The 23,102-nt window shown below is 44.5% G+C and overlaps 1 protein-coding gene across 2 annotated transcripts in view; it reads left to right on the forward strand.

Moving 5' to 3' along the window:
• The window catches only part of LOC135524435 (guanine nucleotide-binding protein G(o) subunit alpha-like), a 171,303-nt gene that overhangs the window by 124,652 nt on the left and 23,549 nt on the right, over nt 1-23,102 (forward strand). For both annotated transcript variants that reach the window (XM_064951963.1, XM_064951962.1), the window contains exon 4: nt 6,154-6,314. In XM_064951963.1, coding sequence (XP_064808035.1) covers nt 6,154-6,314 — 161 coding nt within the window. The remainder of the gene's footprint in view (nt 1-6,153; nt 6,315-23,102) is intronic.

Below are 23,102 nucleotides of genomic sequence, written 5' to 3' on the forward strand. Positions count from 1 at the left end.
GGCAAGTTGAGAACAAGTTCTCATTTACAATTGCGACCTGGCCAAGATAAAGCAAAGCAGTTCGACACATACAACGACACAGAGTTACACATGGAGTAAAACAATAATAATACAGTATGAACAAGTCTATATACGATGTGAGCAAATGAGGTGAGATAAGGGAGGTAAAGGCAAAAAAAGGCCATGGTGGCAAAGTAAATACAAGTAAATACAAGTAAATACAATATAGCAAGTAAAACACTGGAATGGTAGATTTGCAATGGAAGAATGTGCAAAGTAGAAATAAAAATAATAGGATGCAAAGGAGCAAAATTAATTAATTAATTAAATACAGTAGGGAAAGGGGTAGTTGTTTGGGCTAAAATATAGGTGGGCTATGTACAGGTGCAGTAATCTGTGAGCTGCTCTGACAGTTGGTGCTTAAAGCTAGTGAGGGAGATATGTGTTTCCAGTTTCAGGGATTTTTGTAGTTCGTTCCAGTCATTGGCAGCAGAGAACTGGAAGGAGAGGCGGCCAAAGAAAGAATTGGTTTTGGGGGTGACTAGAGAGATATACCTGCTGGAGCGTGTGCTACAGGTGGGAGATGCTATGGTGACCAGCGAGCTGAAATAAGGGGGGACTTTACCTAGCAGGGTCTTGTAGATGACATGGAGCCAGTGGGTTTGGCAACGAGTATGAAACGAGGGCCAGCCAACGAGAGCGTACAGCAATTGGAGGCCACGGAAGGAGAGTTGTATGGCATTGAAGCTTGCCTGGAGGGTTGTTAACACAGTGTCCAAAGAAGGGCCAGAAGTATACAGAATGGTGTTGTCTGCGTAGAGGTGGATCAGAGACTCACCAGCAGCAAGAGCGACCTCATTGATGTATACAGAGAAGAGAGTTGGTCCAAGAATTGAACCCTGTGGCACCCCCATAGAGACTGCCAGAGGTCCCTACAGCAGACCCTCCGATTTGACACACTGAACTCTATCAGAGAAGTAGTTGGTGAACCAAGCGAGGCAATCATTTGAGAAACCAAGGCTGTAGAGTCTGCCGATGAGGATGTGGTGGGTGACAGAGTCGAAAGCCTTGGCCAGATCAATGAATATGGCTGCACAGTAATGTTTCTTATCGATGGCGGTTAAGATATCGTTTAGGACCTTGAGCGTGGCTGAGGTGCACCCATGACCAGCTCTGAAACCAGATTGCATAGCAGAGAAGGTATGGTGAGATTCGAAATGGTCGGTAATCTGTTTGTTGACTTGGCTTTCAAAGACCTTAGAAAGGCATGGTAGGATAGATATAGGTCTGTAGCAGTTTGGGTCAAGAGAGTCCCCCCCTTTGAAGAGGGGGATGACCGCAGCTGTTTTCCACTCTTTGGGAATCTCAGACGACACGAAAGAGAGGTTGAACAGGCTAGTAATAGGGGTGGCAACAATTTGGGCAGATAATTTTTGAAAGAAAGGGTCCAGATTGTCTAGCCCGGCTGATTTGTAGGGGTCCTTGACTAGACTGGGCCCATGGAGTTTATAATGCGCCACAGTTCACAGTCCAGAATTTTACATTTCACGGTCCCTAGGTTTCCATGCTGCAAAGGTGGGATGAGGTTTATGCTTGAAGATGCTATCAGCCTTTCCCTGTATTGGGCTATTCACGTTTCTTGTCTTCACTTTGGAAAACATCCATTTAGGATTGGGGTAAGGAATGTGGATTAATGCCCACTCAGGCTGATATCAGTCAGGGGCCAGTGCAGTTGGTTCCTCTCAGGCCATGCGTGGGTTTGTTTTTGTTTTGACTGTTGAAACCGTCTATAGTGGAAGAGGTGCGACCTACAGAGTTCACAGGGCCTGTACTTAAAGGTTAGGCTTACTAGGAAGGAGGTGAGAGAGTCTCCCCTGTCCAATCACAAACATTTTACCCAACTCTGTCATCAATCACCATGTTGATTTGTCGAAAGACTGGGCGCTTTCGACATTGCAGTCAACTTTAAAGGTGAGTCAAATCACCTTGCATCATAAATAACTCATCAATTATTATTTATTATATTATTTGTTGATCAGTCAGTCACAATTTACCCATGATACATCACAGTTTTGATGCTCTCAGACACGTCCTGACTGTGTATTGGCAAGCTTTATTTGAGCAGCCATCTTGGAACAGGTAATATGGTAATACAGGTGGTATAATCATTAAACTACAACAGCAGCTTCTTGGTTTCCTAGTCTCAGTTCATCTCACAGTGAGAGGTATTTTAGTGTCTGACTTTAATTGGTGATAGCAGTTCCTGTAACTTTTCCTGTGCTGGGCTCCAGATGTCTCCAGTGTTCTCATGCCGATGTAAACAATGCAGTCGCTCTCTCCCACCAGGGATAACACTGTATAGCAAAGAGAATCTACGGAGATCACAGATTCCAACCTGATTCTCAGTTCTCTCTCTGCTATCAACGCTATCTTCCATTTCTCACACTTGTTTTTGTGCTGATTTGGGTTGAAGTGTTCCTCCCTCTCCCTGCTCAGTTGGCTGGCCTAGCCTCTCTCCCCCAGGTTAGGACTGCTGAGGGTGTCTGACCCTAAAACGCTGGGCTTTGTCAAAGCTAAGCTGCCTGGCTCTCCTGCTTAAAGGAACAAAACACTCTTTTCAGTGCCTTGGCTGCAGACACTGCATGGCTTTGTGTTTGAGTGTAACTTTGGATTGATGCTACATAAAGAGGACTGAAGGACATTGGTGAAATGACGTAAGGAGGGGAAGTGTTAAGCAAGTGAGGAGAGAGGAGGGGGAGAGGAATCAGGAGGGAGGAGACAGGCTTCCTAGGGTTAGGGAGCCCAGCAGTGGAGATGCCCAACTAGAAAGGAAGTGAAAAAGAGAGAAAGAGCCATTTCTCCTGCCATCTTTTTTTTCTGTAACATCCTCTTGCCTCATCCTCTCTACCATTATAGAGGAGATCGCAGCTAGAAGGTGGGTGTGTGTGTGTGCACACAACATGTGTATCCAGTGTGTAGATCATTATCAATGACTAGGTATTGATCAGCTTCAGAGCAGGAGCAGGTGGTGAAACAGAAGCTGAGGAGGGTTTTATTTTTTTCTTAGTGATGCCCCATGACCCTTGCTCTGTTGGTAACTACGCTCCTGATTGGTGCTGTGAGTGGCAGACAGGCTGGAGAGCATGTCACAGGACAGACTAGAGCCTGTTAGTCAAGTACTATGGTTGGTGTCAACTAGAGGTCGACTGATTATGATTTTCCAACGCCGATACCGATTATTGGAGGACCAAAAAAAGCCGATACCGATTAATCGGCCGATTTAAAAACAAATGTATTTGTAATAATGACAATTACAACAATACTGAATGAACACTTATTTTAACTTCATATAATACATCAATAAAATCAATTTAGCCTCAAATAAATAATGAAACATGTTCAATTTGGTTTAAATAATGAAAAAACTAAGTGTTGGAGAAGAAAGTAATATGTGCCAATATGCAATATGTGCCATGCATGTGCCATGTAAAAATGTGTGCCATGTAAAAATGTGTGCCATGTAAAATATGTTTGTTTGTTATGAAAACCTGAAACCGGCCCTAATTAATCGGCCATTCCGATTAATCGGTCGACCTCTAGTGTCAACTGCACATGGTCACTCAGAGAGGGCATACAAGTCAATGACTCCCTACACTCCCATGTTATCACACCCCAATACTCAATACAGAGAAACCACTGGGTTCTGATCTCAAGCCTTTGAGGAACAAGTGTCTGCCCACCTCCAGCCTTCTCTCACTCTGTCCTCAGAGAGGAACAGAGATTACAGCTGCACTCTATTGTCGTGGTGACCCTCTCACTGTATATATTGTTTATGCCGTTTCGCAGACACTTTTTAAGTATGGGTGGTCCCAGGAATCAACCTCACTATCCTGGTATAGCAAACGCCATGCGCTACCAACTACGCTACAGAGGACCACTGTCTCAGTGTCTCTATTTATTTATTTTTTTATGTGTCCTTTATATCTGTGTATCTGTGTGTGTGTGTGTGTGTGTGTGTGTGTGTGTGTGTGTGTGTGTGTCAGGTTTTAGTGTGGAATAGGGGTCCGAGCCCACAGGAAGCGGGTGGGATTAGCAGCTGCAGAGGAGAGAGGCAGAGTAGTGGGGCACACACACACAAACACACACACACACTGAGTTACTGTTGCAGGCCTCTCTGGCCAGGCAGTGGAGAGTCGGCAGTAAGGGCTAACACACTCTCAGCTTTCCCAGAACCCGTGTGTAGTTCGGGGCATCGTGACTAGTGTTTGGTCACTCCTTCCAGGATGCTCCTCTACTGTGACCCTTGCATTTGTTGACACTAGTGGAATGAAAACAGTTATTTAATTTCAGCGCCTAGATTGGATGTACAGTTGAAGTCGGAAGTTTGCATACACTTAGGTTGGAGTCATTAAAACTCGTTTTTCAACTACTCCACTTGACAAACTATAGTTTTAGCAAGTTGGTTAGGACATCTACTTTGTGCGTGACACAAGTGATTCCAACAATTGTTTACAGACAGATTATTTCACTTATAATGCACTGTATCACAATTCCAGTGGGTCAGAAGTTTACGTACGCTAAATTGACTGTGCCTTTAAACAGCTTGGAAAATTCCAGAAAATTATGTCATGGCTTTAGAAGCTCCTGATAAGCTAATTGACATTATTTAGGTCAATTGGAGGTGTACCTGTGGATATATTTCAAGGCCTACCTTCAAACTCAGTGCCTCTTTGCTTGACATCATGGGAAGATCTAAATAAATCAGCCAAGACCTCAGAAAATAAGGTGTAGACCTCCACAAGTCTGGTTCATCCTTGGGAGCAATTTCCAAACGCCTGAAGGTGCCACCTTCATCTGTACAAATAATAGTACACAAGTATAAACACCATGGGACCACGCAGCCATTATACCTCTCAGGAAGGAGACATGTTCTGTCTCCTGGAGAAGAACGTACTTTGGTGCGAAAATCAATCCCAGAACAACAGCAAAGGACCTTGGGAAGGTGCTGGAGGAAACAGGTACAAAAGTATCTATGTCCACAGTAAAACAGTCCTATATTTACATGACCTGAAAGGCTACTCAGCAAGGAAGAAGCCACTGCTCCAAAACCGACATAAAAAAAGCCAGACTACGGTTTGCAACTGCACATGGGGACAAATATTGTACTTATCTGAGAAATATCCTCTGGTCTGATGAAACAAACATAGAACTGTTTGGCCATAATGACAATCGTTATGTTAGGAAGAAAAAGGGGGAGGCTTGCAAGCCGAAGAACACTATCCCAACCATGAAGCACAGGGGTGGCAGCATCATGTTGTGGGGGTGCTTTGCTGCAGGAGGGACTGGTGCACTTCACAAAATAGATTGCATCATGAGGGAGGAAAATTATGTGGATATATTGAAGCAACATCTCAAAACATCAGCTTGGTTGCAAATGGGTCTTCCAAATGTACAATGACCCCAAGCATACTTCCAAGGGTGTGGCAAAATGGCTTAATGACAACAAAGTCAACGTATTGGAGTGGCCATCACAAAGCCCTGACCTCAATCCTATAGAAAAGGTGTGGGTAGAACTGAAAAAGCTTGTGTGAGCAAGGGAACCTACAAACCTGACTCAGTTACACCAGCTCTGTCAAGAATGGGCCAAAATTCACCCAACTTATTGTGGGAAGCTTGTGGAAGGCTACCCGAAACGTTTGACCCAAGTTAAACAATTTAAAGGCAATGCTACGAAATAATAATTGAGTGTATGTAAACTTCTGATCCACTGGGAATGTGATGAAAGAAATAAAAGCTGAAATAAATAATTCTCTCTACTATTATTCTGACATTTCACAATCTTAAAATAAAGTGGTGATCCTAACTGACTTAAGACGGTGAATTTTTACTAGGATTAAATGTCAGGAATTGTGAAAAACTGAGTTTAAATGTATTTGGCTAAGGTGTATGTAAACTTCCGACTTCAACTGTATCTATTTTCTATTTACACTGTAATTTTGTATTTTTTATCTCTGCACAGGAAATACCTCTCTGGTTTTATTCTGTGGTATGAATACTTAATGTGAGTGCTTTGCCTTTTCCTCTCTACAGGCTTGTGTGTATAGGTTGTACTGTAGGTGCTGTAATGTACCTGTTGTTGCTCTCCCTCCTCAGGCTGATGCTAAGCTGGTGTGTGACGTGGTGAGTCGTATGGAGGACACCGAGCCATACTCTCCTGAGCTCCTGGGGGCTATGATCCACCTGTGGTCCGACTCCGGCATCCAGGAGTGCTTCAGCCGCGCCCGAGAATACCAGCTCAATGACTCTGCCCAATAGTGAGTACTGCTCTACCTCTACCGCCCCTTACAGGAGGCACCTACAGGAGGGCCGGGTGCTGCAGGATCAATACAACTCTCATTACTCTGTTCAAACGATGCTCCTGTTTGTGGATCACACATACATAAACATCATCCACTCACTCCATTCATTTATGTCCATGTAGTCATATTCAGCAAATATGAATTGGTATCAAACACTTATTTTGTATTTATATGTGCACATACACACAATCATGTAGGTTTTGGAGGGAGATCTTGAGAGCTTGAATTAAAGTCATTTGGGATTTTCTTAAACAGTGTGTGTTTGTGTGTCAGTCAGAGAGATATTATGCGTCTCATGACACTTCAGTGAACTCTCAAAATGAGAGAGAAAGAAAGAGAGAGAGAGAAAGACCTAGAGAGAATTTAGCATCAGCTATCAGCTATTATGTAGTTTATTTAGGAGCCTGTGGTACTCTCTCTCATGACACTTTAGTGAGCTCTCAAAATGGCAGAGAGAGAACAACCACCAGGTGTGTCCATCGTCTCATCCACCCTATCCTGGGACGGCAGGTAGCCTGGTGGGTAGGAGCATTGGTTTGGGTCAGTAACTGAAAGGTTGCTGGATTGAATCCCCAAGCTGACAAGGTAAAAATCTGTTGTTCTACCCCTGAGCAAGGCAGTGCTGTCTGTGAGTCACTGTTCCCCGGGCGCCGCGACGTGGATGTTGATTAAGGCAGCCCCCCACACCTCTCTGATTCAGAGGGTTAAATGTGGAAGACACATTTCAGTTGAATGTTTTCAGTTGTACAACTGATTAGGTATCCCCCTTTCCCATCCCAGCTAACCCAATCTGAATCATCAATGAATGCTGCATTGATTAAGTGCAAAACATCAGACATTTAAAGGCAGCTGTCTTTGTGAGTGTGGTGGTTCAGTAAGTCATCATGAGGACTAGTATGGAGAGCTCCAGCGATACACCGTGACACCGGAGCAGGAGAGAGAGACAATGATTGTGGCGAGTGGCTCAGCTTCTCAAAGGAGGTGGGTGGCTTAAGCTCATAGTATTGCATTCCATTTTCCTTCAATCAACAATATGTTTATGAAACACATTTATTTCACATTTACATGGAACTCAAGACACACCATGTAAACTTTGATATGCCAATGTCTGGCATGATTATGTTATCATACAGATTAGATTGGGTTGTTTTATCCCAGTCTGCTTTATGAAAACGTTGTATAACTCATTGAGTTGTATATTTTTTTTAATTTTTTTATTTCACCTTTATTTAACCAGGTAGGCAAGTTGAGAACAAGTTCTCATTTACAATTGCGACCTGGCCAAGATAAAGCAAAGCAGTTCGACACATACAACGACACAGAGTTACACATGGAGTAAAACAAACATACAGTCAATAATACAGTATAAACACGTCTATATACGATGTGAGCAAATGAGGTGAGATAAGGGAGGTAAAGGCAAAAAAAGGCCATGGTGGCAAAGTAAATACAATATAGCAAGTAAAACACTGGAATGGTAGATTTTCACTGGAAGAATGTGCAAAGTAGAAATAAAATTAATGGGGTGCAAAGGAGCAAAATAAATAAATAAAATTAAATACGGTAGGGAAAGAGGTAGTTGTTTGGGCTAAAATATAGGTGGGCTATATACAGGTGCAGTAATCTGTGAGCTGCTCTGACAGTTGGTGCTTAAAGCTAGTGAGGGAGATAAGTGTTTCCAGTTTCAGGGATTTTTGTAGTTCGTTCCAGTCATTGGCAGCATATGTCTGAAGGTAGCCCACATGACAGTCGTCTCTTCTCTGTCTCTCTCTCTGAATGGCTCTGAATATGTCCTCAGTGATGTACGGGCACCTGGATGCCCTTCATTTGTGACCCATTTATTCACAATGTGCATATTCATTAGAATGCTATTTAAATGGTAGTGTGTTTTCTCCCCCAAAGGACCAAAATAACCCATTTGAAGATTCCCAGTTAATAATACAGTGTTCATCTTATCAACTAAAACAATCAGCTGATACTGAAAGAATACCCATGAACAAGCATATCATAGCTCCCAACAAAATCATGCAGGGCAGCCATTTTGTGCTACAGAGCTTACCACCCATCAGCTTCACTGAAGCAGTCCTGTGTTTTACCACATCAACTTTCAACTTTACCAGAGGCAAAGTTGAACTTTACCAGAGGTACCCATCAGATAAGTTGTAACCATGTGTGGCTCACCCCCACCCCCAGCCCTACCATTTACATTTAAGTCATTTGGCAGACGCTCTTATCCAGAGCGACTTACAAATTGGTGAATTCACCTTATGACATCCAGTGGAACAGCCACTTTACAATAGTGCATCTAAATCATTTAAGGGGGGGGGAGAAGGATTACTTTATCCTATCCTAGGTATTCCTTAAAGAGGTGGGGTTTCAGGTGTCTCCGGAAGGTGGTGATTGACTCCGCTGTCCTGGCGTCGTGAGGGAGTTTGTTCCACCATTGGGGGGCCAGAGCAGCGAGCAGTTTTGACTGGGCTGAGCGGGAACTGTACTTCCTCAGTGGTAGGGAGGCGAGCAGGCCAGAGGTGGATGAACGCAGTGCCCTTGTTTGGGTGTAGGGCCTGATCAGAGCCTGGAGGTACTGCGGTGCCGTTCCCCTCACAGCTCCGTAGGCAAGCACCATGGTCTTGTAGCGGATGCGAGCTTCAACTGGAAGCCAGTGGAGAGAGCGGAGGAGCGGGGTGATGTGAGAGAACTTGGGAAGGTTGAACACCAGACGGGCTGCGGCGTTCTGGATGAGTTGTAGGGGTTTAATGGCACAGGCAGGGAGCCCAGCCAACAGCGAGTTGCAGTAATCCAGACGGGAGATGACAAGTGCCTGGATTAGGACCTGCGCCGCTTCCTGTGTGAGGCAGGGTCGTACTCTGCGGATGTTGTAGAGCATGAACCTACAGGAACGGGCCACCGCCTTGATGTTAGTTGAGAACGACAGGGTGTTGTCCAGGATCACGCCAAGGTTCTTAGCGCTCTGGGAGGAGGACACAATGGAGTTGTCAACCGTGATGGCGAGATCATGGAATGGGCAGTCCTTCCCGGGAGGAAGAGCAGCTCCGTCTTGCCGAGGTTCAGCTTGAGGTGGTGATCCGTCATCCACACTGATATGTCTGCCAGACATGCAGAGATGCGATTCGCCACCTGGTCATCAGAAGGGGAAAGGAGAAGATTAATTGTGTGTCGTCTGCATAGCAATGATAGGAGAGACCATGTGAAGTTATGACAGAGCCAAGTGACTTGGTGTATAGCGAGAATAGGAGAGGGCCTAGAACAGAGCCCTGGGGGACACCAGTGGTGAGAGCGCGTGGTGAGGAGACAGATTCTCGCCACGCCACCTGGTAGGAGCGACCTGTCAGGTAGGACGCAATCCAAGCGTGGGCCGCGCCGGAGATGCCCAACTCGGAGAGGGTGGAGAGGAGGATCTGATGGTTCACAGTATCGAAGGCAGCCGATAGGTCTAGAAGGATGAGAGCAGAGGAGAGAGAGTTAGCTTTAGCAGTGCGGAGCGCCTCCGTGATACAGAGAAGAGCAGTCTCAGTTGAATGACTAGTCTTGAAACCTGACTGATTTGGATCAAGAAGGTCATTCTGAGAGAGATAGCGGGAGAGCTGGCCAAGGACGGCACGTTCAAGAGTTTGAGAGAAAAGAAAGAAGGGATACTGGTCTGTAGTTGTTGACATCGGAGGGATCGAGTGTTTTTTTCAGAAGGGGTGCAACTCTCGCTCTCTTGAAGACGGAAGGGACGTAGCCAGCGGTCAGGGATGAGTTGATGAGCGAGGTGAGGTAAGGGAGAAGGTCTCCGGAAATGGTCTGGAGAAGAGAGGAGGGGATAGGGTCAAGCGGGCAGGTTGTTGGGCGGCCGGCCGTCACAAGAAGCGAGATTTCATCTGGAGAGAGAGGGGAGAAAGAGGTCAGAGCACAGGGTAGGGCAGTGTGAGCAGAACCAGCGGTGTCGTTTGACTTAGCAAACGAGGATCGGATGTCGTCGACCTTCTTTTCAAAATGGTTGACGAAGTCATCTGCAGAGAGGGAGGAGGGGGGAGGGGGAGGAGGATTCAGGAGGGAGGAGAAGGTGGCAAAGAGCTTCCTAGGGTTAGAGGCAGATGCTTGGAATTTAGAGTGGTAGAAAGTGGCTTTAGCAGCAGAGACAGAGGAGGAAAATGTAGAGAGGAGGGAGTGAAAGGATGCCAGGTCCGCAGGGAGGCGAGTTTTCTTCCATTTCCGCTCGGCTGCCCGGAGCCCTGTTCTGTGAGCTCGCAATGAGTCATCGAGCCACGGAGCGGGAGGGGAGGACCGAGCCGGCCTGGAGGATAGGGGACATAGAGAGTCAAAGGATGCAGAAAGGGAAGAGAGGAGGGTTGAGGAGGCAGAATCAGGAGATAGGTTGGAGAAGGTTTGAGCAGAGGGAAGAGATGATAGGATGGAAGAGGAGAGAGTAGCGGGGGGAGAGAGAGCGAAGGTTGGGACGGCGCGATACCATCCGAGTAGGGGCAGTGTGGGAAGTGTTGGATGAGAGCGAGAGGGAAAAGGATACAAGGTAGTGGTCGGAGACTTGGAGGGGAGTTGCAATGAGGTTAGTGGAAGAACAGCATCTAGTAAAGATGAGGTCAAGCGTATTGCCTGCCTTGTGAGTAGGGGGGGAAGGTGAGAGGGTGAGGTCAAAAGAGGAGAGGAGTGGAAAGAAGGAGGCAGAGGGGAATGAGTCAAAGGTAGACGTGGGGAGGTTAAAGTCGCCCAGGACTGTGAGAGGTGAGCCGTCCTCAGGAAAGGAGCTTATCAAGGCATCAAGCTCATTGATGAACTCTCCGAGGGAACCTGGAGGGCGATAAATGATAAGGATGTTAAGCTTGAAAGGGCTGGTAACTGTGACAGCATGGAATTCAAAGGAGGCGATAGACAGATGGGTAAGGGGAGAAAGAGAGAATGACCACTTGGGAGAGATGAGGATCCCGGTGCCACCACCCCGCTGACTAGAAGCTCTCGGGGTGTGCGAGAACACGTGGGCGGACGAAGAGAGAGCAGTAGGAGTAGCAGTGTTATCTGTGGTGATCCATGTTTCCGTCAGTGCCAAGAAGTCGAGGGACTGGAGGGAGGCATAGGCTGAGATGAACTGAGCAGATCGGCAGTTCCAGAGGCTACCGGAGACCTGGAACTCCACGTGGGTCGTGCGCGCTGGGACCACCAGATTAGGGTGGCCGCGGCCACGCGGTGTGGAGCGTTTGTATGGTCTGTGCAGAGAGGAGAGAACAGGGATAGATAGACACATAGTTGACAGGCTACAGAAGAGGCTACGCTAATGCAAAGGAGATTGGAATGACAAGTGGACTACACGTCTCGAATGTTCAGAAAGTTTAGTTTACGTAGCAAGAATCTTATTGACTAAAATGATTGAAATGATACAGTACTGCTGGAGTAGGCTAGCTGGCAGTGGCTGCGTTGTTGACTTTGTAGGCTAGCTGGCAGTGGCTGCGTTGTTGACACTACACTAATCAAGTCGTTCCGTTGAGTGAATAGTTTCTACAGTGCTGCTATTCGGGGGCTAGCTGGCTAGCTAGCAGTGTTGATTACGTTACGTTAAAAGAACGACAATAGCTGGCTAGCTAACCTAGAAAATCGCTCTAGACTACACAGTTGTCTATGATACAAAGACGGCTATGTAGCTAGCTAGCTACGATCAAACAAATCAAACCGTTGTGCTGTAATGAAGTGAAATGAATATGTGATACTACCTGTGGAGCGAAGCGGAATGTAGACCGGGTTGTTGAAGTTCTATTCGGTAGACGTTGGCTAGCTGTTGGCTAGCTAGCTAGCAGTAGCTCCTACGTTAAGGACGACAAATAGCTGGCTAGCTAACCTCGGTAAATTAAGATAATCACTCTAAGTCTACACACTCTAAACTACACAATTATCTTGGATACGAAGACACAGGACACTTAATTATCTCTGTTCTCTTTGTTCTTCTCTTAAAGTCCTCTACTTTCTGATCTTCCTCATTTCTACCCGCTGTCTGTGAGTCACGTCAAATTGATGTCAAAAGTTGATTTTTTTGCATTTTAGCTAACCATAACCCTTTTCCTAACCTTAACCTAATTATCCTAACCTGCAACATTAATTATCTGCTATGTAAGGGAAGCAGCCGACAGCAGGCTTGTTGCTGAGAAGTGTTGCCAGGCAGAGCACTCAAACTGGATTATGAAGAGGAGGGGTAGGAGAGGAGGGAGGAGAGTGAGGGAAGAGGGGGGATGGTGTGTGGGAGGGGGAGGATGTTACTGGCAGGGAGCCAAAGTAGTGAGGGACAGATATGAGGCCCCCATACCAAAGAGAGAGCCCCCTTCCCTCTGCACTCCACCTCTACACCACTTGAACAGACCCCAGATGACCCAGCCTAATCCTAACAACACAGAACTTAATTTCTATAGAACACCACTGGGTTGCAGAGCCACAGAGCAACTACATTTTTGTGACATACTACATAAAATACCAGACCTCAAATCCCCAAGACTTCCCTTGGGATTTTATTCATGATATCAGTTACTGGTGGAAAATATGGATGTTGGTTTCATGAACTCCAGTAGATATTTCAAGGGAGGTTTGGCTGGAAAACACTGGAGAGATAGTATTTAATTGAAGAGCACACTGATATCCAGTTGGATAGAAAATGTCAATTGTGTCATGGCAGAGAAATAGACACACTTTTTGCTGCTTATTCCTCATTGGATTGTGCCCTTTCTGTTCCAAAGTAAACAGAGATTCACACTTAATTTCATAGAGCACTTGCTGTAGCTGGTATTGAGACTATGACACTGTATGAGAGTAGACTGCAACAGACCACTTACAGTCCTTTATGGAAATCCCCCTCTTACAGCCGGCTGAAATTTGCATTGGCAGCTCCTATTTGAGGTTAAACAATACATCCCAATGGGGGAGAAAGACAAGGCAGATACAGATAAGAGGAATGGTCAACTGGGAGAGGAAAACAGAAAAGGAGAGAACATATCAGTGATGGACAGAAAGGAGAAATACAGAGAGGTTGGAGAGGAAAGTGTGCTACCTTGGAATAATGAAACAGTAAATTCAAGGAGGCACAGGAGGCTGTAACCTATATTCTCATCATGTTTATTGGATTTGGGGTTACAAGTTGAACTTCCAGAGGGGAAATTATCTTTTTGTTTGTGCTGGTTCATATATTGTGTAAATAATATTGCTGTGTGAATATGATGTGGATGTAGGGCTGGGCGGATACTGTATTTTACTATATACCAGTATTGATGCACGGAAAGGTTTGGGTTTTTACTTTACCTTCTATACCGGTATTTGAATGTTTAGTTTGTTAAATGTGATACGCGGTGTGTAACGTCCGTTTTTATAGTTTATTCTGCTACTTGGGTCATCTCTCTCCGCTCTCAATTCAATTTAAGGGGCTTTATTGACATGGGAAACATACACTACAGTTCAGAATTTTGGGGTCACTTAGAATTTTTTGGGGTACATTAAAATAAAATAAAATAGATCAGAAATACAGTCTAGGCATTGTTAATGTTTTAAATTACTATTGTAGCTGGATTTTTTAATGGAATATCTACATAGGCGTACAGAGGCCCATTATCAGCAACCATCACTCCTGTGTTCCAATGGCACGTTGTGTAAAAGGCTAATTTTAAAAGGCTAATTGATCATTAGAAACTCTTTTGCAATTATGTTAGCACAGCTGAGAACTGTTGTCCTGATTAAAGAGGCAATACAACTGGCCTTCTTGAGACTCGTTTAGTATCTGGAGCATCAGTCTTGTGGCGGACTGCAATAGCATCGAATAGTCCCCGCAATAAGCAACTGTTCAGGGAAGTCAGGAACCCAATACACACAGTCAGCTTTTTCAAGCAGAAATTTGCATCCTGTAGCTCTAACTCCAAAAAGTTCTGGGACACTGTAAAGGCCATGGAGAACAAGAGCACCTCCTCCCAGCTGCCCACTGCACTGAGGCTAGGTAACATGGTCACCACCGATAAATCTGTGATAATCGAAACCTTCAACAAGCATTTCTCAACGGCTGGCCATGCCTTCCTCCTGGCTACTCCAACCTCGGGCCAACAGCTCCGCTCCACCCCCCGCAGCTACTCGCCCAAGCCTCCCCAGCTTCTCTTTTACCCAAATCCAGATAGCAGATGTTCTGAAAGAGCTGCAAAACCTGGACCCATACAGATCACCTGGGCTTGACAATCTGGACCCTCTATTTCTGAAACTGTCCGCCGCCATTGTCCCAACCCCTATTACCAGCCTGGGTGACACTCTAGACCAGAGGTGGGCAAACTTTTTGACTCGCGGGCCACAATGGGTTCTAAAATTTGACAGAGGGGCCGGGCCAGGAGCATTTGGAGGGAGTGTTTGGGCCAGATATACTAAAGCATTAAATGTAGTGTGTGCAAACCTCATAGCACAGTAAGAACACTACAACCCAATTTATTAACTGTCTTTCAAATGTGAAAAATATCAGTTAATAAATTTGTCTCAAGGAATATGCAAGATATGGCATTTACATACTATTTCGGAGATACTGGGAGGAGGAAATGTAAATAGATTAAAATAACATACGCACTGTGATTTATCAAGATTGCGTCTGTTTTTAATAAGTTTCAATCGAAGGTGCAAAGTTTAAAAAATCAACATTTATTGAAAAATGGAATCACTTTTAACATTCAAAACATATTATTACACAACGAAATACTCAAGCTCAATAATATCTACTTGTGTTAAACTGCGCAAAATCATGGATGGATTGTCCTGACCCGCGCTCTACAAACTCGCCACGGACGCCCTCGCCTTCACGCGCAAACAGTACACGTGTATCGTTGCCAAGCACACAGACATAGGCTGTATTAAATATCAGCTGAAAATTTAAATTTAAATTAAGAGCGATGTGCGGCGTGTTAATTAAGCTACTGTACCGCTGCTGTGCGTAAATGCGCATTGCTCTTAATTAAAAGACGCACTTCCAAACTTTCCATATGCATTTTTTCATAACACAGCAGAAAAACTCACCATTTCAGTGGGAACAGTGTTGTTGGTCTCCTTTTTTGCCAGTGCATCAAAGTCTGGAGTTAGTTTTGTTGTGGCAATTCTCAGGACAGATCTGAGGTGTTGGTCAGTTAACTTGGATCTGTGATGGGCTTTGTTGATTTTCATGACGCTAAACGTCTGCTCACACACGTAGGTCGAGCCAAACAACACCAGCATGCGTGCTAAACTGCGTGCTAAACTGATTTTTTCAAACTTGGCTTTGCTCTCCGGACACAAGAGACCTGCTGTCTCTACCATGCACTCTTTCAAAAACTCGCCTTCGGAGAAAGGCTTGCTAGCCTTTGCTAATTTGAATGCCAGCAAATAACTTGCCTTGGTACTTGACTCTTGAATTGCAGTTTGTCGGTGAAAAAGTTCTGTTGACTCTGTAAATTAGCTGCCAACCTCTGAGCAGTAGCCGCCCGTTCTTGTGTTGACTGCTTGCTAGCATAGTTTGCATGCTTCGTGGCAAAGTGACGGCTGATATTGTACTCTTTGAAAACCGCAACAGCTTCTTGGCATATCAGACATACAGCCGTTGATCGGACTTCAGTGAAGAAGTATTTTGTTGTCCACTCCTTATTAAACACTCGGCATTCGCTGTCCACTTTCCTTCTCTTTGGTCCGCTCATTTTCACAGAAGGGCTTAATGGTGACGTGAAACGAAGTGAAAATTAAAGAAAAAAAAGATAAATACGCGCCACTCCAACAACGGTCTGTGTTTTGAGTGCGCCATCTATTGGGGAAACGTGGGCATTGCAGGGAAAGGGGAAAAAAGGAGGTTTTTACTATAATTTGGACAAGTTCGGCGGGCCGGATTAAAAAGCCTAACGGGCCGTATGTGGCCCGCGGGCCGTAGTTTGCCCATGTCTGCTCTAGACCCAAACTGTTACAGACCTATATCCATCCTGCCCTGCCTATCTAAGGTCTTCGAAAGCCAAGTCAACAAACAGATCTCAAATCCCACCGTACCTTCTCCGCTGTGCAATCCGGTTTCCGAGCCGGTCACGGGTGCACCTCAGCCACGCTCAAGGTACTAAACGATATCATCGATAAAAGACAGTACTGTGCAGCTGTCTTCATCGACCTGGCCAAGGCTTTCGACTCTGTCAATCACCGTATTCTTATCGGCAGACTCAGTAGTCTCGGTTTTTCTAATGACTGCCTTGCCTGGTTCACTAACTACTTTGCAGACAGAGTTCAGTGTGTCAAATCGGAGGGCATATTGTCCGGTCCTCTGGCAGTCTCTATGGGGGTACCACAGGGTTCAATTCTCGGGCCGACTATTTTCTCTGTATATATCAATGATGTTGCTCTTGCTGTGGGCGATTCCCTGATCCACCTCTACGCAGACGACACCATTCTGTATACTTCTGGCCCTTCCTTGGACACTGTGCTATCTAACCTCAACGCCATAACTTCAATGCCATACAACACTCCTTCCGTGGCCTCCAACTGCTTTTAAACGCTAGTAAAAACCAAATGCATGCTTTTCAACCGTTCGCTGCCTGCACCCGCACGCCCGACTACCATCACCACCCTGGATGGTTCCGACCTAGAATATGTGAACAGCTATAAGTACCTAGTTGTCTGGCTAGACTGCAAACTCTCCTTCCAGACTCATATCAAACATCTCCAATCCAAAATCAAATCTCGAGTCGGCTTTCTATTTCGCAACAAAGCCTCCTTCACTCACGCCGCCAAACTTACCGTAGTAAAACTGACTATCCCACCGATCCTCGACTTCGGCGATGTCATCTACAAAATAGCTTCCAATACTCTACTGTAACGATTCTCGTGTGGTGAAGGAGAACCAAAATGCAGCGTGGTATTCTTGAGACATGTTTAATATAAAGAAAAAACGAACAATACAAAAACAACAAACGGAACGTGAAAACCTATACAGCCTATCTGGTGACAATAAACACAGAGACAGGAACAATCACCCACAAACACACAGTGAAACCCAGTCTACCTAAATATGGTTCCCAATCAGAGACAATGACTAACACCTGCCTCTGATTGAGAACCATATCAGGCCAGACATAGAAATAGACTAACAAGACATCCAACATAGAATGCCCACTCAGATCACACCCTGACCAACCAAAACATAGAAACATACAAAGTAAACTATGGTCAGGGTGTGACATCTACTCAGCAAACTGGATGCAGTTTATCACAGTGCCATCCGTTTTGTTACTAAAGCACCTTATACCACCCACCACTGCGACCTGTATGCTCTAGTCGGCTGGCCCTCGCTACATATTCGTCGCCAGACCCACTGGCTCCAGGTCATCTACAAGTCTATGCTAGGTAAAGCTCCGCCTTATCTCAGTTCACTGGTCACGATGGCAACACCCACCCGTAGCACACGCTCCAGCAGGTGTATCTCACTGATCATCCCTAAAGCAAAAACCTAATTTGGCCGCCTTTCCTTCCAGTTCTCTGCTGCTTGCGACTGGAACGAATTGCAAAAATCTTTGAAGTTTGAGACTTTTATCTCCCTCAACAACTTTAAACATCTGCTATCTGAGCAGCTAACCGATCGCTGCATCTGTACATAGTCCATCGGTATATAGCCCACCCAATTTACCTACCTCATCCCCATACTGTTTTTATTTAATTTACTTTTCTGCTCTTTTGCACACCAGTATCTCTACCTGCACATGTTCCTCTGATCATTTATCACTCCAGCGTTAATCGGATAAATTGTAATTATTCACTCCTATGGCCTATTTATTGCCTACCTCCTCATGCCTTTTGCACACAATGTATATAGATTATTTTTTTTCTACTATGTTATTTGATTTGTTTATTGTTTATCGTTTACTCCATGTGTAACTCTGTGTTGTTGTCTGTTCACACTGCTATGCTTTATCTTGGCCAGGTCGCAGTTGCAAATGAGAACTTGTTCTCAACTAGCCTACCTGGTTAAATAAAGGTGCAATAAAAAATAAATAAAAAAAGCATCATTTGTGGGTTCGATTACATGCTCCAAATGGCCAGAAACAAATAACTTTCTTCTGAAACGTTTCAGTCTATTTTTGTTCTGAGAAATGAAAGCTATCCCACATGAGAAATTGCCAAGAAACTGAAGATCTCATACAACGCTATGTACTACTCCCTTCACAGAACAGCGCAAACTGGCCCTAACCATAATAGAAAGAGGAGTGGGAGGCCCCGGTGCACAACTGAGCAAGAGGACAAGTACATTAGAGTGTCTAGCTTGAGAAACAGACACCTCAGATGTCCTCAACCTGCAGTTTCATTAAATAGTACCCGCAAAACACCAGTTTCAACGTCAACAGTGAAGAGGCAACTCCGGGATGCTAGCCTTCTAGGCAGAGTTCCTCTGTCCAGTGTCTGTGTTATTTTGCCCATCTTAATATTTTATTTTTATTGACCAGTCTGAGATATGGCTTTTTCTTTGCAACTCTGCCTAGAAGGCCAGCATCCCGGAGTCACCTCTTCACTGTTGACGTTGAGACTGGTGTTCTGTGGGTACTATTTAATGACGCTGCCAGTTGAGGACTTGCTGTCCCCAGTCCACCTGGCCGTGCTGCTGCTCCAGTTTCAACTGTTCTGCCTTATTATTATTGGACCATGCTGGTCATTTATGAACATTTTAACATCTTGGCCATGTTCTGTTATAATCTCCACCTGGCACAGCCAGAAGAGGACTGGCCACCCCACATAGCCTGGTTCCTCTCTAGGTTTCTTCCTAGGTTTTGGCCTTTCTAGGGAGTTTTTCCTAGCCACAGTGCTTCTACACCTGCATTGCTTGCTGTTTGGGGTTTTAGGCTGGGTTTCTGTACAGCACTTTGAGATATCAGCTGATGTACGAAGGGCTATATAAATAAATTTCATTTGATTTGTGAAGCATCTGTTTCTCAAATAACTATCGGGGATATGTGTCAACAGCAACCTTGGGAAAATCCTCTGCATTATCATTAACAGTAGACCCGTACATTTCCACAGCCAAAACAATGTACTGAGCAAATGTCAAATTGGCTTTTTACCAAATTACCGTACGACAGACCACGTATTCACCCTGCACAACCTAATTGAAAAATAAACAAACCAAAATAAAGGCAAAGTCTTCTCATACTGTATTGATTTCAAAAAAGCTTTTGATTCAATTTGGCTTGAGGGTCTGCTATACAAATTTCTTTCCACAGGGCGGGGAGGTGAAACAGGGATGCAGCTTAAGCCCCACCCTCTTCAACATATCAACGAATTGGCGATGGCACTAGAACAGTCTGCAGCAACCGGTCTCACCCAACTAGAATCTAAAGTCAAATGTCTACTGATGATCTGGTGCTTCTGTCCCCAACCAAGGAGGAGCTACAGCAGCACCTCGACCTTCTATACAGATTCTGTCAGACCTGGAACCTGACAAAAATAATGGTGTTCCAAAAAAGGTCCAGTTACCAGGACCACAAAAAAATTACATCTAGACACCGTTGCCCTATAGCACACAAAAAACGATACATACCTCGGCCTAAACATCAGCGCCACAGGTGACTTCCACAAAGCTGTGAACGATCTGAGAGACAAGGCAAGGTTCGCCTTCTATGCCATCAAAAGGAACGTAACATTCAACATACCAACTAGGTCAAATTTGTCTCCACTTTTGTGGATTGGGGTGATCAGTCCTTGGTTCCAAATATTGGGGAAGATGCAAGAGTTGAGGATGATGTTAAAGAGTTTAAGTATAGCCAATTGGAATTTGTGTTCTGTATATTTTACCATTTAATTTAGGATACCATCAACCCCACAGACCTTTATGGGTTGGAGGGTTTGTATTTTGTCTTGTAGTTCATTCAATGTAATTGGAGAATCCAGTGTGTTCTGGTAGTATTTAATAGTTGATTCTAAGATTTGTATTTGATCATGTACAGTGGGGCAAAAAAGTATTTAGTCAGCCACCAATTGTGCAAGTTCTCCCACTTAAAAATATGAGAGAGGCCTGTAATTTTCATCATAGGTAGTACACTTCAACTATGAAAGACAAAATGAGAAAAAAAATCCAGAAAATCACATTGTAGGATTTTTAATGAATTTATTTACAAATTATGGTGGAAAATAAATATTTGGTCACCTACAAACAAGCAAGATTTCTGGCTCTCACAGACCTGTAACTTCTTCTTTAAGAGGCTCTTCTGTCCTCCACTTGTTACCTGTATTATAATGGCACCTGTTTGAACTTGTTATCAATATAAAAGACACCTGTCCACTACCTCAAACAGGCACACTCCAAACTCCACTATGGCCATGACCAAAGAGCAAAATTGTAGACCTGCACCAGGCTGGGAAGACTGAATCTGCAATAGGTAAGCAGCTTGGTTTGAAGAAATCAACTGTGGGAGCAATTATTAGGAAATGGAAGACATACAAGACCACTGATAATCTCCCTCGATCTGGGGCTCCACGCAAGATCTCACCCCGTGGGGTCAAAATGATCACAAGAACGGTGAGCAAAAATCCCAGAACCACACGGGGGGACCTAGTGAATGACCTGCAGAGAGCTGGGACCAAAGTAACAAAGCCTACCATCAGTAACACACTATGCCGCCAGGGACTCAAATCCTGCAGTGCCAGACGTGTCCCCCTGCTTAAGCCAGTACATGTCCAGGCCCGTCTGAAGTTTGCTAGAGAGCATTTGGATGATCCAGAAGAAGATTGGGAGAATGTCATATGGTCAGATGAAACCAAAATATAACTTTTTGGTAAAAACTCAACTCGTCGTGTTTGGAGGACAAAGAATGCTGAGTTGCATCCAAGGAACACCATACCTACTGTGAAGCATGGGGGTGGAAACATCATGCTTTGGGGCTGTTTTTCTGCAAAGGGACCAGGACGACTGATCCGTGTAAAGGAAAGAATGAATGGGGCCATGTATTGTGAGATTTTGAGTGAAAACCTCCTTCCATCATCAAGGGCATTGAAGATGAAACGTGGCTGGGTCTTTCAGCATGACAATGATCCCAAACACACCGCCCGGGCAACGAAGGAGTGGCTTCGTAAGAAGCATTTCAAGGTCCTGGAGTGGCCTAGCCAGTCTCCAGATCTCAACCCCATAGAAAATCTTTGGCGGGAGTTGAAAGTCCGTGTTGCCCAGCAACAGCCCCAAAACATTAATGCTCTAGAGGAGATCTGCATGGAGGAATGGGCCAAAATACCAGCAACAGTGTGTGAAAACCTTGTGAAGACTTACAGAAAACGTTTGACCTCTGTCATTGCCAACAAAGGGTATATAACAAAGTATTGAGATAAACTTTTGTTATTGACCCAATACTTATTTTCAATTTTTTTTGGTGGCTGACTAAATACGTTTTTTGCCCCACTGTATATGTTTTTACTATTTGTGCTTTGTTATTGAGCCAAAAAGATTAGATAAGTGGATTATCCATACATCTCCGTTTTTGATAACTATTTGTGTTGTTGTTTGTTTCGAGTTTTCCAATTTGACCAGAAGTGAATTGATTTCTCACGTGCTGTTCATCTTTTTCCATAATGTATTTCTGTATTGTTTTAGTGATTCACCATAGTGAAGGTGTAAGCTCAGGTTTTCTGGGTCTCTATGTTTTTGGTAGGATAGGTTTCTCAATTTCTTTCTTAGGTTTATGCATTCTTCATCAAACCATTTGTCAGTGTTGTTCATTTTCATCGGTTGTCTGCTTGATTTTTTTTATTTGATAGGGAAGCTGAGAGGTCAAATACTATTTAGGTTTTCTACTGCCAAGTTTACACCTTCACTATTACAGTGAAACCTTTTGTCTAGGAAATTGTCTAGAAGGAATTTAATTTGTTGTTGCCTAATTGTTTTTTGGTAGATTTCCACCCTATTTTCCTTCCATCTATCACATTTCTTAATATTATTCAGTTCCTTTGGCTTTGATCCCTCGTGATTGAGCGTGGCTCTGTTCAAGTAGAGTGTGTTTTTGCTGTAATCTGATCGGGGTGTTAGTGGACTGACTGTGAACGCTCTAAGAGACTCTGGGTTGAGGTCAGTGATAAATTAGTCAACAGTACTACTGCCAAGAGATGCGCTATAGGTGTACCTACCATAAGAGTCCCCTCGAAGCCTACCATTGACTATGTACATACCCAGCGTCTGACAGATCTGCAGAAGTTGTGACCCGTTTTTGTTGGTTATGTTGTAGTAGTTCTGTCTAGAGGGGCATATGTGGGAGGGAATGCTCTCACCTCCAGGTAGTTTGTCCCACTGTGTGCTGAGGGTGTCGGGTTCTTGTCCAGTTCTGGCATTTAGTTCGCCACAGACTAGTACATGTCCCTGAGCTTGGACATTTTTGCTCTCCCCCTCTAGGAGGGAGAAGCTGTCATTGTTAAAGTATGGGGATTCTATTGGGGGGATATAAGTAGCATACATGAGGACATTGTTCTCTGTTGAGAAATTATTTCCTTAATCATTTCTAGCCAGATGTAAAATGTTCCTAATCTCTCTCCATGCCACTTTTCACACAGACCTAGCCCCGCCCCCTCAAGAAGCACATTTGTTGTTCTTCGACCACAAAACAATTGAGTTCAATCTGCATGGTCAATGCAGCACATGCAACAATGTTGATGACAACGATGTTGTTTTTACGTTGCTTCTTAATATAAATTGACTATTTGTTTGTGTTTCTTAGCAACATCTGCAAACAGCTAGTTTGTATTTTCTTAGCA

Source organism: Oncorhynchus masou, chromosome 31, assembly GCF_036934945.1.
Source record: "Oncorhynchus masou masou isolate Uvic2021 chromosome 31, UVic_Omas_1.1, whole genome shotgun sequence".
Lineage (NCBI taxonomy): Eukaryota > Metazoa > Chordata > Actinopteri > Salmoniformes > Salmonidae > Oncorhynchus > Oncorhynchus masou.